Here is a 14794-nt window from a genome sequence, read left to right as displayed (position 1 = left end):
CACTCACTTGTCATCCGTAATCGTATTATCCATCCTTTTTACACGCATATCCTCTTTCACGCTATCCATCCACCTTTTCTTTAGTCGTCCTCAGTCGTCCTCTCATCCTTTTCCCACATGCATTTTTAACATTCTCAAAACCAGCATATTACCTACCCCTCATTTTTTCCCTTCCCCTTATGTATTATCCTTATCTTATCCATTCTTGTCACACCACACATCCATCTCATTCGCATTTCCAGTGCATTGATGATGATTGATGCAGGCGATTCCATTGGGCGAATCGCAGTCAAGCTGCAGCATCTGTAGGGAGGTATAGTGTATTATCTATGATCTGCAGGCTGTTTTGACAACTAGGTACGTCGTAATGTCAAAATCATGTGTTCATGACTTTGACATTTGACAGTAAAGTAGACCCCTTTTACCCATAGACTTTGGACTTTGAATATTTTATTAGTTTTAAGATATTTTATTTATAATTTTTAAACATAAAAATCCATTATAATGAATTATGTAACGTATATTTTTTAAGTTAAGTGATTTTTGTGTAGTAAAACATGTATAACCCAGCAATAACGGTAAAACGTATTGATGTTTTGATACGTATTTTGAACGGTCGTAAAACTATAATAAACTCTAATTTTGTGAGGGCGTATTCGAGTGAAGGGAAAATAACCATTGGAAACGTGTGCAAGGATATTAAATCGCCGAAAAAGGTTGAATATGTGCCCAAGAAGTATCGTAAGTTGTAAACAAATTGATAACCTCAAAATGTTTTACATATTTTATATTTATAAAAACAAAAGCTGACTGACTGACTGACTGCCTGACTGATCTATCAACGTACAGCTCTAACCACTGGATGGCTGAAATTTGGCATGCAGATAGCTATTATGAGTAGGCATCCGCTAAGAAATGATTTTTAAAAATTCAACCCCTAACGCTAAGGGGCTGAGGTGTAGTCCATGCGAATGAAGTCGCGGGCATAAGCTAGTGTATAATAATTAAAACCTGCCTTATTCTATGCTTTGGCTGATTATAGTGGAGTAGGATTCTTGTTTACCGGATACGATTTTTTTAAAAAGATCTGCTCTTGTTCTTCTGGTAATAGTTCTTTCATGTTAATAACAGATTTAAGACACTGATTAAATATTTAAGATGATTTCAGTGATAACAGAAGATTCACAGCTTAAATCACTATCACAAAGTACTCTCAGGAATTTAAGATGGATGATGCAAAAGGATATTCTCGGGCAGGATATGTTTCTCTTAGGAAGACCTGGACCAAGCAGGTACATAAAGCCTTTTATCTGGTGAAAGGCTTTACCCAGCTATAGGTATACTGTATCACTGAGACAGCTTGTCAGGTAGGGTACAGGTTGCGGGGGGGTGACAGTTGATTAAAAACTTCAATATCACAGTCACCCTCCTGCAACCCGTACCCTATCCAAGCCATGCCAGACAAGCAGTACCACCTTCAGTAACCATGCTGTGGGACCTAATTCCACGCGGACGAAGTCGCGGGTACCAGCTAGCATACAATAAACTAGGTGCTGCCCACAACTTTGTTCGCGTGGATATAAGTGTAACGGATGGGCTGTAAAGAACTAACAGACAGACATACATACATTGCATTAATCATAATGCTATAATTATAAGTTCTGGGCAGTCTATTGACATAACATTGCATTTTTTTTGTTAACTAATTTTTTCAATTTCATGTCATTTTCTCATCATATGGTTTATTATTTTAATGAGATTTCTTTTAAATTATGTATTTTTTCTGTAGAAGAAAAGTAGCACTCCAGTATTTAGAATTGACACAGAGAGAAATAGAATATGTGGCTCTCTCACGAGATACAACAGAGGCTGATCTGAAGCAGAGAAGAGAAATTCAGAGCTCCACTGCCAAGTATTTTGATCAGGTAAGTGGAAAGATGTAGTAAAGACATCTTTATAGATTTTAGAGGCTTTCTAGTTTAACTTATGCTTAAAAAATGGATACAGCCTATTTAAGCATATTTATCCTAAAATATCCAAATACAGACAGATCATAAATATAACTGAACTAGCTGATGCCCGCGACTTCCTACGCGTGGATTTAGGTTTTTAAAAATTCCGTGGGAACTCTTTGATTTTCCGGGATAAAAGTAGCCTATGTCACTCTCTCTTAAACTATACCCATGCAAAAAATCATGTCGATCCGTTGGTCCATTGCGACGTGATGACGTGACGTGAAGGACAAACCAACAAACAAACACACTTTCGCATTTATTATAATCTGTTACCAGACAAACTTGTATATGTGGATAATTTTCACACAGCGTAAAACACCTAAAACACTGAAACATTTAGGGGAAACCAATCCAAAAATGGATACAGAACTCTTCCAGGATGTGTGGTCTAGTGGTTTAAGCTTTGTAAGTTGATATGTCAGTCAGTTTATCCTGTTATATTATGTATTGATTTAGTTGCCCTTTTATAGAGTGCAGTGCGAGCGGCGATAGAAGGTCGGGTCCTAGTTCTAGAAGGAATAGAGAAGGCTGAACGCAATGTGCTGCCAGTGTTGAACAATTTGCTGGAAAATAGGGAGATGCACTTGGAGGATGGGAGGTTTTTGATACCAGCCTCTAGATACGATAAACTGTTGGAAGTGAGTGTACCATTTTTCTGTTTACTTACCCATTTTATTTACCCATATTTCAGGATCTGATCTCGGCACGCACCTCTACTTTTCGAAACCCTAAAATAAGTGATATCCAAGTGGTAAGACGTTGGCCTTCCTATTTGGGGGTCTGGGGTTCGATCGTGGGGACGCACCTAACTTTTCGAAGTTACATACTTTTTGACGGTGAAGGAAAACATCCTGAGGAAACCTGCATGCTTGATAGTTCTCCATAAAGTTCTTAGTGTGTAAATTCTGTCAATCGGCATTTGGCCAGCGTGGGGACTATAGCCTAAACCCTTCTCATTCTGAGAGGAGATCCGTGCTCAATAGTAGCCCGGCGATGGGTCGAGATGTTAAGTCTGCCACCAAATCAATCTTCGAACTCAAACTCAACGTCCAGCCCAAACCATTGGTCCTAGAAACCTGACATTTTGCACAAAGGCTCCCTTTATAATGTAGACAAGGGATAAGGTCGGATTTTTTTTAATGCCATCGGGAGCGAAGCTGTAGAAAGACTCAAGTAATTCAATGTTATCTAGGAACATGGACCAGAAGAAGTTTCAAGATGGCGGCTAGTGCGGGTAGACGAAAACTTCCGGGTGATCGCGTTAGGGTTGCCAGTGCCCAAATACACTGGACAGCCCTTAGATCCACCGCTTCGGTCTAGGTTTCAGGCGAGAGATGTCGCTACTGTCGGATTTGGGGTAAGTGATCCGATTACTACTTAAGGTGATCACTTCACGTTATCGTCGCAGGGACCCGCTGGATTCAGGTGGCGCAAGAACTTGGCGTTTGGGAGTTTCCTAGAAAATGTCCAGCAGTGGACGTCTATAGGTTGATAACGATGACGACGAGGATCTTAAGCACAGTATACAGAATTGTCGAGTGAGATCTGCTTTCGCGGCCCTGAATTTGGTCCGCAATTCACTCATGATCTCTGTATGAAAAATAGGTATGACTACACTCGAATTATTCGTTCAGTATGCTTAGTATGAGAGATCTCAACACGGTGATGGAATTCGAGAGTCGAAACAAAGTGACGTCAAACTAAAAACCTTGATTTAAAGTTAAGTATTCGGTAAGTATCACTGATTTTAATTTCGTCCACCTGAAGCGGTGGTTGTTGATGTATCGACGAACTTGAACTTTAAAGCAATACACTTAAGGTCCATTTTATTTTAACTTTAAAGCGTCTCGAACGTGGAATTCCATCAATGTTGCTGAAACATTAAATCTTATAGAGGCTTCTGGTTTGCAGTCGCGGATGCCGAAACAGTCTTCGGACATCCTTATTCGAGGACACCAAATTCGATATCAGACGCCCAAAAAAACAATTGAATTTTATATTTAAGTAAAATCTAATAAAGCATAAATTATATTTTCTTTGATAAATACGTATCGCGTTTATGTAATAGAGGGCATTATATGCATTAAAAATTTAAGTAGGTATACTTAAGACATTAAAATTTTCATAGACATTTGATCATTCAGAGGCCCCAGTGTAACTTTTCGATTTATAAATTGTAACACCTTAGTAACATAAAGCATAAATGCACCAGATTTGTTAGGAAATTAGGTAATAGTCAAATTAGGTCCCGTGAGGTCTAATTCACGATAATGCTCATTTCACGTTAATTTATTCGAAAAGTTATTCTAGGGTCTCCGAGTAGAAATCAATTAGTATTATACAAAAAAGGACTTATTTAGCTGCTTGATTCAAGCCTAAAATGTTACATTTCGTCGATAACAAACTCTCTGTAATACTAGACGAGTTTGAGCCAAACTTTTTATTCAATGCCTCGGGCATAAAAATATGGACTTGCTTCTTGGGTTTCCCTACATCTGGCAATAGTTTCTTGCTGATCATTTCAGCGTACTGTTTCTCTACAGCATTTCTTTCCGAGACCATTTTCTGTCGCGTTTCCATCACACTAGCTCTCATGTCTTTGACCTTTTTGTTTTCCTTAAACTTCGCGTCTCGTTGCGTGCTTTTTACGTTCCGTGACTGTCGCGCGTAATTTTCTATCGTGTTCGCCGATGTCGGCATGTAATACTCTTGCCGATCGATAGCCCCACTCGTTTTAGTATCGACTTTAACTTCCCTCACTCTTAGCTCCGCTGCTGTTTTAGCTTTCGTCAAGTTACGCCTTTGTATTTCCGGCCAGCTATGTCTCGGTTGCGTCATCCTTTCAGCCTCTGTTGATAGAAGATTAACTTTTCCAGCTAAGTCCAACCATTGCAATACTCTGTCTGACAACTCAGTGTTATCCTTGACATCATTTCTAGCTGTTCGATTGCTTTTAACAACTCTCATATTTTCAGTTTCTATATCAAGTCTAAAGTTATTCAACTCGCATAAAGGTTGAGGAGTTGCTTCTACGATAATTTCGTCATCGGTGTTCTCTACGTCAGATAGGTTTAGTTTTTCTACTTGAGGTTTCGGTCCAGTTTTACTTGGGAGTCTACTTTTTCGTATGACGAGGTTCAGATTCCTTAAGCAGTCTCCTAAATCTTCGTGATGGCTTAGCGAGCTCCTAATGCTCCTTGTGATTGTGGATTTTGAGTAGCTTGCCGAAGAATTTGGTCGTCGTCTTTTAGCGGCCAGTTTAATGAAATGGGGGTCGTCCTGTGTTAGGATAGCGTGCCGGAATCCGTCTACCCATACAGTTCTAATGTACATAGGGTGCTGGGATGACTGCCAGCGCGCTGGCATATTACGCTCGCTAAACTTTAACCCTTCTAGACACGCGAGGGTAGTTAATGTGTGCAAATGTTTGTTTTCCTCTTCATAATTGATTGTTACTTCATTCCGTGACTAAACGCCCGGCGATCTGAAAGCAAGCGGTGAAATTAATTATGTGCTTATCACGAATATTTGTTGCTTCATATCCTATGGACCTTGCTGATTATTTTGGCAAACATTATTGTATTTTATTGAGATTATCATTGCTGAGAACTATCCAAGACAAGTAGAAAAAAAATGTAACAGACACAACTAACTAAGATATTGTCAAAGAAACAGAGACACGAAATACAAAAGGTGGAAAGTATGTTATTACAAGGACTATATCAGTATTACAAATCAGTATTCTATCTTGTGGGCTGAATTAATTGCTTTCATGCAAGTTTGTCATTAAAAAAAATATTTTCATTTTCCTTAACCGTTAAAGGGTAACCAATCGCATTAACCCGAAACTCGTTACGGAAATGGCTTGTTACTGCTTGTTATCCCTTTGAATTTCCTTGAGGTTTACCTCGACTGTCTAATTGAAAATTTCACGAGTCACGACGTAATTAAATGCTACTTGAATGGGGTAAATTACTTAATGAAATGCCGCGATAGTCTAGTGTTTAAGACGTCCGCCTTCTATTCGGGAGTTCGATTCCGGGCACCTCTAACTTTTCGGAATTATGTGCGTTTTAAGCAATTAAATATCTAGTGCTATGTCACATAATCATGCGTCAAAAATCAATAACTATTGCATAAAAATGAATAAAATCTATTTTAGAATGTACAAGTAAAGCCATTTCATATGAAGTGGGGATTTAGTATAGTTATCTAACTTTGAAAATTGAAAATACTAATATTTTTTCATGAACACATTTTATCTGTGAAGTAACCACAAATTCATGGTTTTCGGATTTATTCCTTTACTTGTGGTATAAGACCTACCTACCTACCAAATTTCATTATTCTAGGTCAACGGGACCCTACAGTACACTGTATACGATACCCTATAGGTTTTCTTGACAGACACGACGGACAGACAGACAGATAGACAACAAAGTGATCCTGTAAGGGTTCTGTTTTTCCTTTTGAGGTACGGAACCCTAAAAAGTTGAGTTTGTGATCATTACAAACTGATTTAAAGAAGATACAAGGAAGATACTCACTGATGCATTCCTGTAGATAAACTTTAACCCATTTTATTCCCGTTATCTTGATGTTAACAAATAGGATTTTATTTCTTTACGGTTGCATGGAAATTATTGTCCACGATTGATCCACTGCTTGTTTTATCTTTCATCTAAAATCTTCATATAGATGTTCTTGACCGTAACCAGGGCCGGGGACGATTAGTTCTACAAATACACTATAATATCATCTACCTACTGATGTTAGATCTCATGTTGTAGGTTTTTTTAAATATATTTTTATATTTAAGTAGATACAAGTTAGCCCTTGACTGCAATCTCACCTGGTGGTAAATGATGATGATGCAGTCCAAGATGGAAGAGGGCTAACCTGGAAGGGGTATGTCAGTTTTTATTAAACCCACCCAGTTTTTATTAAATTGTGGTTTCTACACGGCATCGTACCGGAACGCTAAATCGCGGCATGCCTTTGCCGGTAGGGTGCTAACTAGCCACGGCCAAAGCCTCCTACGAGTAGTAAAAAGAACAGTCCTGATTCACTGACTGACTCATAAACCCTTGGACCTAGAACGCTGAAATTTTTTTTTTTTTTTTTTTAAAAAGAATATTAGCCATGTTAAATGACTAATATTCCCCTTTCCTCTCCAACTAAGCGTCAGGCTTGTGCTAGGAGTAGGTACGACAATAGTGCAACGGGCGGGGTTTGAACCGTCGACCTTTCGGTTTTCAGTCCACTCCTTTACCGGTTGAGCTATTGAGGCTCATATTGCGCAAAGGTTCCCTTTATAATGATTTATGATCATGATTTATAATTTTGAGCAAATTCATGGGTGGTCGCTACTACCTATAGAATTGAAAAGTACCATAGAAGCACAAAATAACTCTCAACCTTTGGACATAGATTCTAGAAAGCATTTACAATGTAAATATATGGAATAAGGCCGAATTTTCCGAAATTCCCACGGGAGCGATGCCGTTGGTGATCGCTAGTACTTTACTTTGATAGAAGTCAGGAGTACCGTCGATTAAAACATATCTGTAGATTGAAAAGAAAAAAGTGTTGTGGCAATTGAGATCGATCGTAACTGGTAAACAGAGAATTTGAAGATAAAACGATTGGTGCACTGTCGACGTTCCGTCGTAGTACCGCGTAGCGAGTGACTGAGTTCTTCGCTTTTACGACACCGAGTTTTGTCTTGAATTGTAGAACTAAGGATGCGGTTATATTAAGGTAATTTTTTTATATATTTTATTCTTTATTTATATTAATTACTAGCTGGTGCCCGCTATTTCGCACGCGTGGATTTAGGTTTTTAAAAATCCCGTGGGAAGTTTTTAATTTTTCCTCCAGGTCTTATACTATACCCATGCAAAATCACGTCAATCCGTTGCTTCATTGCAGCGTGATTGAAGAACAAGCCAATAAACAAACACACTTTCGCATTTGTAATATGGGTAGTGATAGGCTCACGCTTGGCCACAATCACACCTGATGGAAAGTGATGATGTGGCCTAAGATGGGACGCGTTTACCAAGAACATACCTATTAGTTCATTTCTTAGAATGCACATAAAGTTCCCTAAGGAAAGCTGTATAGTCCTGTTGCCTTAGACATACATAATTGTGAGCGCACCTTTACTTTTACGGGCGTCGTCGCCTGAATTACATCATGCAATATTCCCATGTATTTTATATTTTCTTTCACAAAAAGAGGACTGTTAAAAGTTTGATTAGTAGCACGTTTTGGCATTTTCTATATAAAGTAGTGAATACACAGGATATTTAAAAAATTTCGATCATCAATCTAGTTTATCTACTCACTTAATAATAACTTAAGGGTAAGAACTTTTGGAACATTATTTATGTACTTTTTGTAAAACTCAAAACAAAGAAAATCAAGATAAGCCCAAAACAAAGTTTAAAAAAAATCAATTTCTAACTACGCCGGAAGAATGAATAAAATAATTAATTAAAACTGAGCAGTGGGGCCGATTCTCTTGTACACAATCTCTAAAGTAAACTAAACTAACAGGTCTGAATCTAGTGCTATCCTTTTCCTCAAGCAACATTATGAAAGGGATAGCAATAGATTTAGACGTGCCATTTTAGTTTAGTTTAGAGATTGTGTACAACGGAATTAGCCACTTCTCTCTCAGAGAGCTATGAACTAACTAAAATAAGTAGTACTCTAGCTACTTCCACTATACTCTGATTTTTAATTCGGTGGAATTCTGACGTTCTCATTTTTATACATCAGGGGAGTTATTTGTATGAAAAACAATGTGACCACCACCTGAAGTTCGATTTTACCCCAAATTACATTAAATCCCTATCAATATAAAAAGCCCCGAGACATAACTTCGCACTAAAATAGGGTGCAAGTGGAAACTGGCAGCAATGGGATCGGTTGATTTGAGGATGTAATCTTGACTTATATGTTGAACATTTCTAAGTTTATTTTTAGTCCTTTTTAATTTTAATCATCTTGGTGTGCCTAAAAGTACACGCTTAGATTATGATTCCGGATTTTTAAAGAAATTCTTTCACAAAAACCTTTACGAAAACAACAAAAAATCGGCCAAATCGGTTGATTTGTTCTCAAGTGATGATCTTACATACATGCGGCAATTGATTTATGTACTTAAATTTACCTATGTTTATGTGTACCTATATTTATAGGTTTCTTCTTTGTGGGAATTGTTTTATCTCTGGTAACATTAAGAAACGTCAGAATTCCACGGAACTAAAAATCAGACTATAGATAGGTTTAGAAACTACTTTAGACTGCATCATCAATTTCAATCAGAGTTATTGTAGTCCAGCCGTTCTAAAATTAAAAAAAAAGTTTAACAAAAACACAAATCATCTATAGGTTAAAACTTCTTTAATGATTAATGTAAAGCACTACAACAAATCATCCTTAGGTCCCAGTCAGTTTAATTCGAGTCGCCGCCGGGAACACGCGATGAAATCTACGGGGGCCATTATAAATTCAATGATTTTAGCATATTTTCGGGACATCAAACTGTTAGTTTGCACGAACTATACGTCCTTTAATAGTGATTGCACATTGCCACCCAGCCCACCTTTCTTCGCACTCAAACCCAGTCCACTTATGGCACGGCTAGACAATACGAGTATTAAGTATCAGACAAAAATATATGACGTGTGCCGCCGGAAAAAGTGTCTTACCTCATACATTTTGTCTACTACTACTAGATCCTGCAGACTGTAGATGTTTTTTTTTTAATGGACTTCCGCTTCTGATGCTTTAAAAAAAATAAAAAATGGTAACTACAACAAAACTGTTATTGCTCAGTCAGCTTGCAGCCCAAATGCAAACCATCTGAATATACATTCATATGCGATCAGCATAAGTCCATTAAGTTTAATGTTCACAAATGAGTAGTTACGAAACGTTAGAACGTTCGCGCTGATAGTTATTTAGTTGATAACATCTCTGTAAATGAAATTTGGGAAGTAGGAAACTTCCGAATTTAACCCTCGCCGAATATATATCAGTGAATTTGATCGGGGAAGTTGTCTATATTTTAGCATGTGTATTACTTACTATGAAACTGTTTATTATTCCAAACTCATATCCAAAGTCAAATGATAGAATAGACCCTATTATTTGAGTTATAGATCCTTCCCAGTCTATATTCCTAGTACCTACCACCAAATATAAATAATAGTACTCTAATATGTACAAAACTACATATTACCTTGACAAAATATAATATTTGGTATGTGTTATAATCTTCTCTATATATAAAAATGAATCGCTGAATGTGTTGCTGATTGCAAATCTCGATAACAGCTGAACCGATTTTGCCAATTTTTTTTTCATAATATTCCTTGAAGTACGGAGATGGTTCTTACGGAGAGAAAAATTAAAAAAAATCCTGAAAAAGAATCGACTGTTTGGCGGTACGAAGTTCGCCAGGGCAGTTACGAGTAGTTCGAAGTAAAATTCAAATATTCTTTGTTCAATTTTGTTACAAAGAACTGTTTTGGACGGTAAAAATATTATAATATAATAAGTATTTTTTCATCGTATATTGTAAAAGCGATATCAGGTATTTTCTTAAAAATGCGAAGGTTCCGAACGCGTATTTTTCTCAACATCAATATTTTCTGGAGATGCTGATGTCGGAATTATCGAAAAGCAGCCTGCTCCTCGATAATAGCACCCTTCAATTGTGGAACAAATAGATTTATAACCCCTGGTAAAGAACTTGTAAAACGAATTTGAATAAACCATTTTGATATTGATGAATAAGTTCACCAAGTTTTCCACAAACTCGTATAAATAGTAGAGAGTAATAGAGAGAGAGTAAGCGTGTGCCAGACCTTCGTTAGTTTATAAAGCTGATAGTTTCTCTGCGTATTGTACCTAACACAGGGAGGGACGATCAGCGACTGTGCATTTTGGATCATGGTGGGTTTTTGAGATAACAGGTAATAAAGGTGTAAAAAATAGAAGTTGAAAAGTTTAAGAGTGTCTGGCAATGCATGACGTGGTTTCTAAAACTATTTCAAAGAAAATATTAAAAATTGGACATTTTTACACTTTTATTGCCTGTTATCTCCCAAAACCACCATGATCTAAATTTTATAATTGCTGATCGTTCATCCCTGTGTTCGGGACAATACGCAGAGAAACTTTCAGCTGTTATAAAATAACGAAGGTCTGGCACGCGCTGGCTCTTAGTCCATAAGTACTTAGGTGTGTAACTTACAAACTTTTACAGTTCTAGCTTTGTTCATAGAAAAAAATGATATCAAGTTATAGTATATGTGGGTATATTATTATTAGTGAAAACCTTATCCTTTTCCTTTCAAATTCCAAACACCGAATTTTCAATTTTATCCACAGTTTCCCTAACTTTAAACTTTAATAAACAACAAACCTGACATTGGCTAATCTGTGTAAAGCCAGAAGAAGAACAAAAAAAAACTTTTACAGCATGTAACTTAAAGTTCAATAAAATCTTGAATCAAGGTTACCTATATGTGTGTGTTGACCTAAATAACACTACTTACATTGCATTTTAAATACCTCGAAGAAAGATAACCTGCGGGGTGATGTGGAAGTGTCAGTAGCGACAGCAACGCGACAGTTCATTTGTCGCAAGCCTGTCGCGAGATACGGTGCTTACGTATCTCGTGACAGGCGTAAATCTCGCGATCATTGCTGTCAAACGGCACACGTAACAGCATCTAGAGTGAGACAGCAATAGCCACAAAGCAAAATAAGAAGAAGAGAGACAGCAAATGAATTACTGTCGCATTGCTCTGCTGTCGCTACTGCAACGTTTTACGTAATCACCCCCGCCGGTCATGGTTAGGGGTCAAAATATATAATAGTACAGCTTAGGGGGAAGTTGTGGCAAGATCGTATCATGGTTACCCACTTCCATATAATATATTATTATTGTCTATACTTTTCGTATCTACTGATGGTAGATACAATAAATATTTATGGTCACAGTTACTGCTTTAAGGTCATCGACGACATTTGGAATAGTACTTACTTAACCCTTTGACGACCATAATATTATTTTTCGTATCTAAAATACAAAAACTATTTATGGGCCTCAATTTTATGGGTATATGTCAAAATATTTTATAGAAAATACTAGCCTATGCTTGCGACTTCTATCGCGTGGGCTACATAAATTTCAAATCGCCATTTACCCATTTAGGGGTGGAATTTCGAAAAAACCTATCGTATAAAAATCGTATCTAAATTTCACCTGTAACGGCACGCACTCATCCGATCCGAGTCCGTGAAAATACGTTCCTTTTTGTTTTGCATGGTAGCTTAATAAATGACATTTATGTCGTAGATATTTTTTGTATTCGTATTTTGACGGATTCGGATCGGATGAGTGCGTAATCGCTGTATGGGTGTTATAGGGAATGAAAGTTTGTATGAAAATCCGTAATTTTTCAAGTTATATCTATGTAAATTATAAGATATTATTTTGATTTTTTCGTTAAAAGTATGTTTTTAAGGATTTAAAAAAATTCACCCCCAAGTGGGTTAAATAGGGGATGAAAGTTCATAGGAAAGTCCGTCATTTTGCAATTTATTTTTAGGGCTTTTGGAAATTCCACGCCCTAACCGATTTTCAAAAATCCACTCGAGCGAAGCCGGTCAGCTAGTGAGAAATACGAGGCGAATTTTTTTTTTTCATTATAGGCAAACGCGTGAACCCCCCCCCCTGTAACTTCTAAAATAACAGAACGACAAAACTAAAAAAATATAATGTAAATTACATTTACCATGGAAACTTCCACTAAGTAGTTTTTGATTTATCGTGCAAAATGTCGATAAAATACTTTTGTACTACGGAACCCTCAGTTCGCGAGTCTGATTCGCACTTGGCCGGTTTTTTTTATATGTTTGTTTGCTTCCCAATGTATTGCTATCCCAACAATTTCAAATCGGTTCAGAAAATCCCTTGGTACTAAAAGGGTTAAAGGGAAGGTTACGTAACGACATACACATATCAGCGCCTCATTTGAATAATATCTTTACTTGCTGTCTCATAAATAAGACTATTTCAGTCGCTTTACAAGAAATATTTTTTTACCAACAAACACTATCTTCATCATCAAAATTTATGTCTTTCATGTACCTAAGATAACTAGTGTTCTTTATGCTACTCGTATGTCTGTGACTCTGGCGCCGTCGTCCTGTTGTCATCGCTCGTGCGATGATGCGTGCGTCCGACGAAAATGATCGCGCGTCCCGTGCGTTCAAACAAACTGTGTTCTACAGCTACTGAATGTCCTATTGAAGATCGTGCGATCATGCGATGCGTTCATATTGTATTTCATCGCACGATGAAATCGCATCGCATAATCGCGCGAGCGATGACAATAAGACGGCGCCTACCACTGCCGCCGCCGCCGCGCCGGTTCGAAGTATATTTTCTTTGAAAAGAGCCGGCAAGAAACTCAGCAGTAGCTCTTTTCAAATATTAAAAAGTTACAACATTATGTAAGCTAAGCTGTGATAGCCAGTGGCGTGCAGGTCATAGAGGCATAAATGCACTGCTTACCCCAGGTTGTAATAGCTCAATGCATATTTTTCATTATGATCTGTCAGTAAACAGGTTCCTACCTAACTAATGCCTACCCTGGCTTCAAACACTGTGCACGCCACTGGTGATAGCCTAGTGGTTAGGACGTCCGCCTTCCAATCGGAGGTCGGGGTTGTTTAGGTACAGCAAGATACAAAACTCAAAAACAAAGAAAATCATGCTCAGAACAAATTAAAAAAAAAAACAATTTCTAACTACGCCGGAAGAATGACTGAAATAAATGAATGAATTAAAACTGAGCTTTCTCTCTTAGGATTTATGAGAGAGTTATGAACTTACTAAAATAGTACTCTAGCTACTTCACTAGGTACTTTAGACTGCATCATCAATTTCAATCAGAGTTATTGCAGTCTAGAGCTATTATGAGCTGCAGTGGTAGCCTAGTGGATAGGACGTCCGCCTTCTAATCAGAGGTCGGGGGTTGGATCCCGGGCACACACCTCTAACTTTTCGTAGTTATGTGCGTTTTAAGTGATTAAATATCACTTGGTTTAACGGTGAAGGAAAACATCGTGAGGAAACCTGCATGCCTGAGAGTTCTCCATAATGTTCTCAAAGGTGTGTGAAGTCTACCAATCCGCACATTGCCAGCGTGGTAGACTATGGCCAAAACCCTTCTATCTGAGAAGAGATCCGTGCTCTGTAGTGAGCCGGCTATGGGTTGATCATGATGATGATGACGACGCTGTGGTACTTTGGTGGTGTTGTATTTATTGCAGTAAAAGGTGATAACAAAACGTCGTCAATAAATCAACACGGCTGTCGCTGAACACAGCAAGATTTATTTATGTAGGTACTTCAGCAGTCTCCAAACTTTACACACGCGAACGCCACAAAATGCCAGTGAACATTTCACTTTATTGACTACTATCTGAATCTTGCGACTTCTGATGCGTGGATTTCGTGGTGCTACATATGTTCATAGGCGGCGGAAATCACTTGACTGATATCAGGTGACCCGCCTGCTAGTTTGTTCGCTTTTTCATTAAAAAAAAGGAAAGGTACCCAAATTCACTAGCAAGTAGTCTACACTGGAAAGTGGACATAATACACATTATGTTGGACTATAGCTTATGCTCGCGGCTTCGTCCGCGTGGTCTACTCAAATTTCAAACCCCTATTTCACCCCCTTAGG

The 14794-nt window shown here is 37.8% G+C and overlaps 2 protein-coding genes across 4 annotated transcripts in view; one reads left to right on the top strand and one right to left on the bottom strand.

Moving 5' to 3' along the window:
- The first annotated feature begins 389 nt into the window (after positions 1-389).
- Positions 390-14794, top strand: part of c12.2 (von Willebrand factor A domain-containing protein c12.2) — a 38718-nt gene continuing 24313 nt past the window's right edge. Inside the window, exons 1-5 of the mRNA XM_034976454.2 lie at positions 390-741; positions 1169-1292; positions 1790-1925; positions 2486-2653; positions 3208-3372. Of these exons, the coding sequence (XP_034832345.1) occupies positions 558-741; positions 1169-1292; positions 1790-1925; positions 2486-2653; positions 3208-3372 (777 nt within the window). The 5' untranslated portion in view covers positions 390-557. The remainder of the gene's footprint in view (positions 742-1168; positions 1293-1789; positions 1926-2485; positions 2654-3207; positions 3373-14794) is intronic.
- On the bottom strand, positions 4228-7651 carry LOC117989152 (uncharacterized). Of its 3 annotated transcripts, none has more exons than XM_034976464.2 (3): positions 7564-7651; positions 6563-6751; positions 4228-5499 (listed from the first exon to the last, which is right to left on the bottom strand). In XM_034976464.2, exon 3 carries the CDS (start codon positions 5379-5381, stop codon positions 4368-4370), a length of 1014 nt encoding a protein of 337 aa, XP_034832355.1. In that variant the 5' UTR covers positions 5382-5499; positions 6563-6751; positions 7564-7651; the 3' UTR covers positions 4228-4367. The 3 variants fall into 3 exon arrangements, with proteins under 3 accessions (XP_034832355.1, XP_069359680.1, XP_069359679.1); XM_069503579.1 differs by having other exon boundaries at positions 7631-7650; XM_069503578.1 differs by having other exon boundaries at positions 7543-7622.

Source organism: Maniola hyperantus, chromosome 15 (genome assembly GCF_902806685.2).
Source record: "Maniola hyperantus chromosome 15, iAphHyp1.2, whole genome shotgun sequence".
NCBI classification, from domain to species: domain Eukaryota; kingdom Metazoa; phylum Arthropoda; class Insecta; order Lepidoptera; family Nymphalidae; genus Maniola; species Maniola hyperantus.
This window is presented reverse-complemented; position numbering and strand designations above follow the sequence as displayed.

What these genes read in the sequence shown, in the direction of transcription:
- LOC117989152 (XM_034976464.2), bottom strand. Translation starts at nt 5,381, where the DNA reads ATGCCAGCGCGCTGGCAGTCATCCCAGCACCCTATGTACATTAGAACT.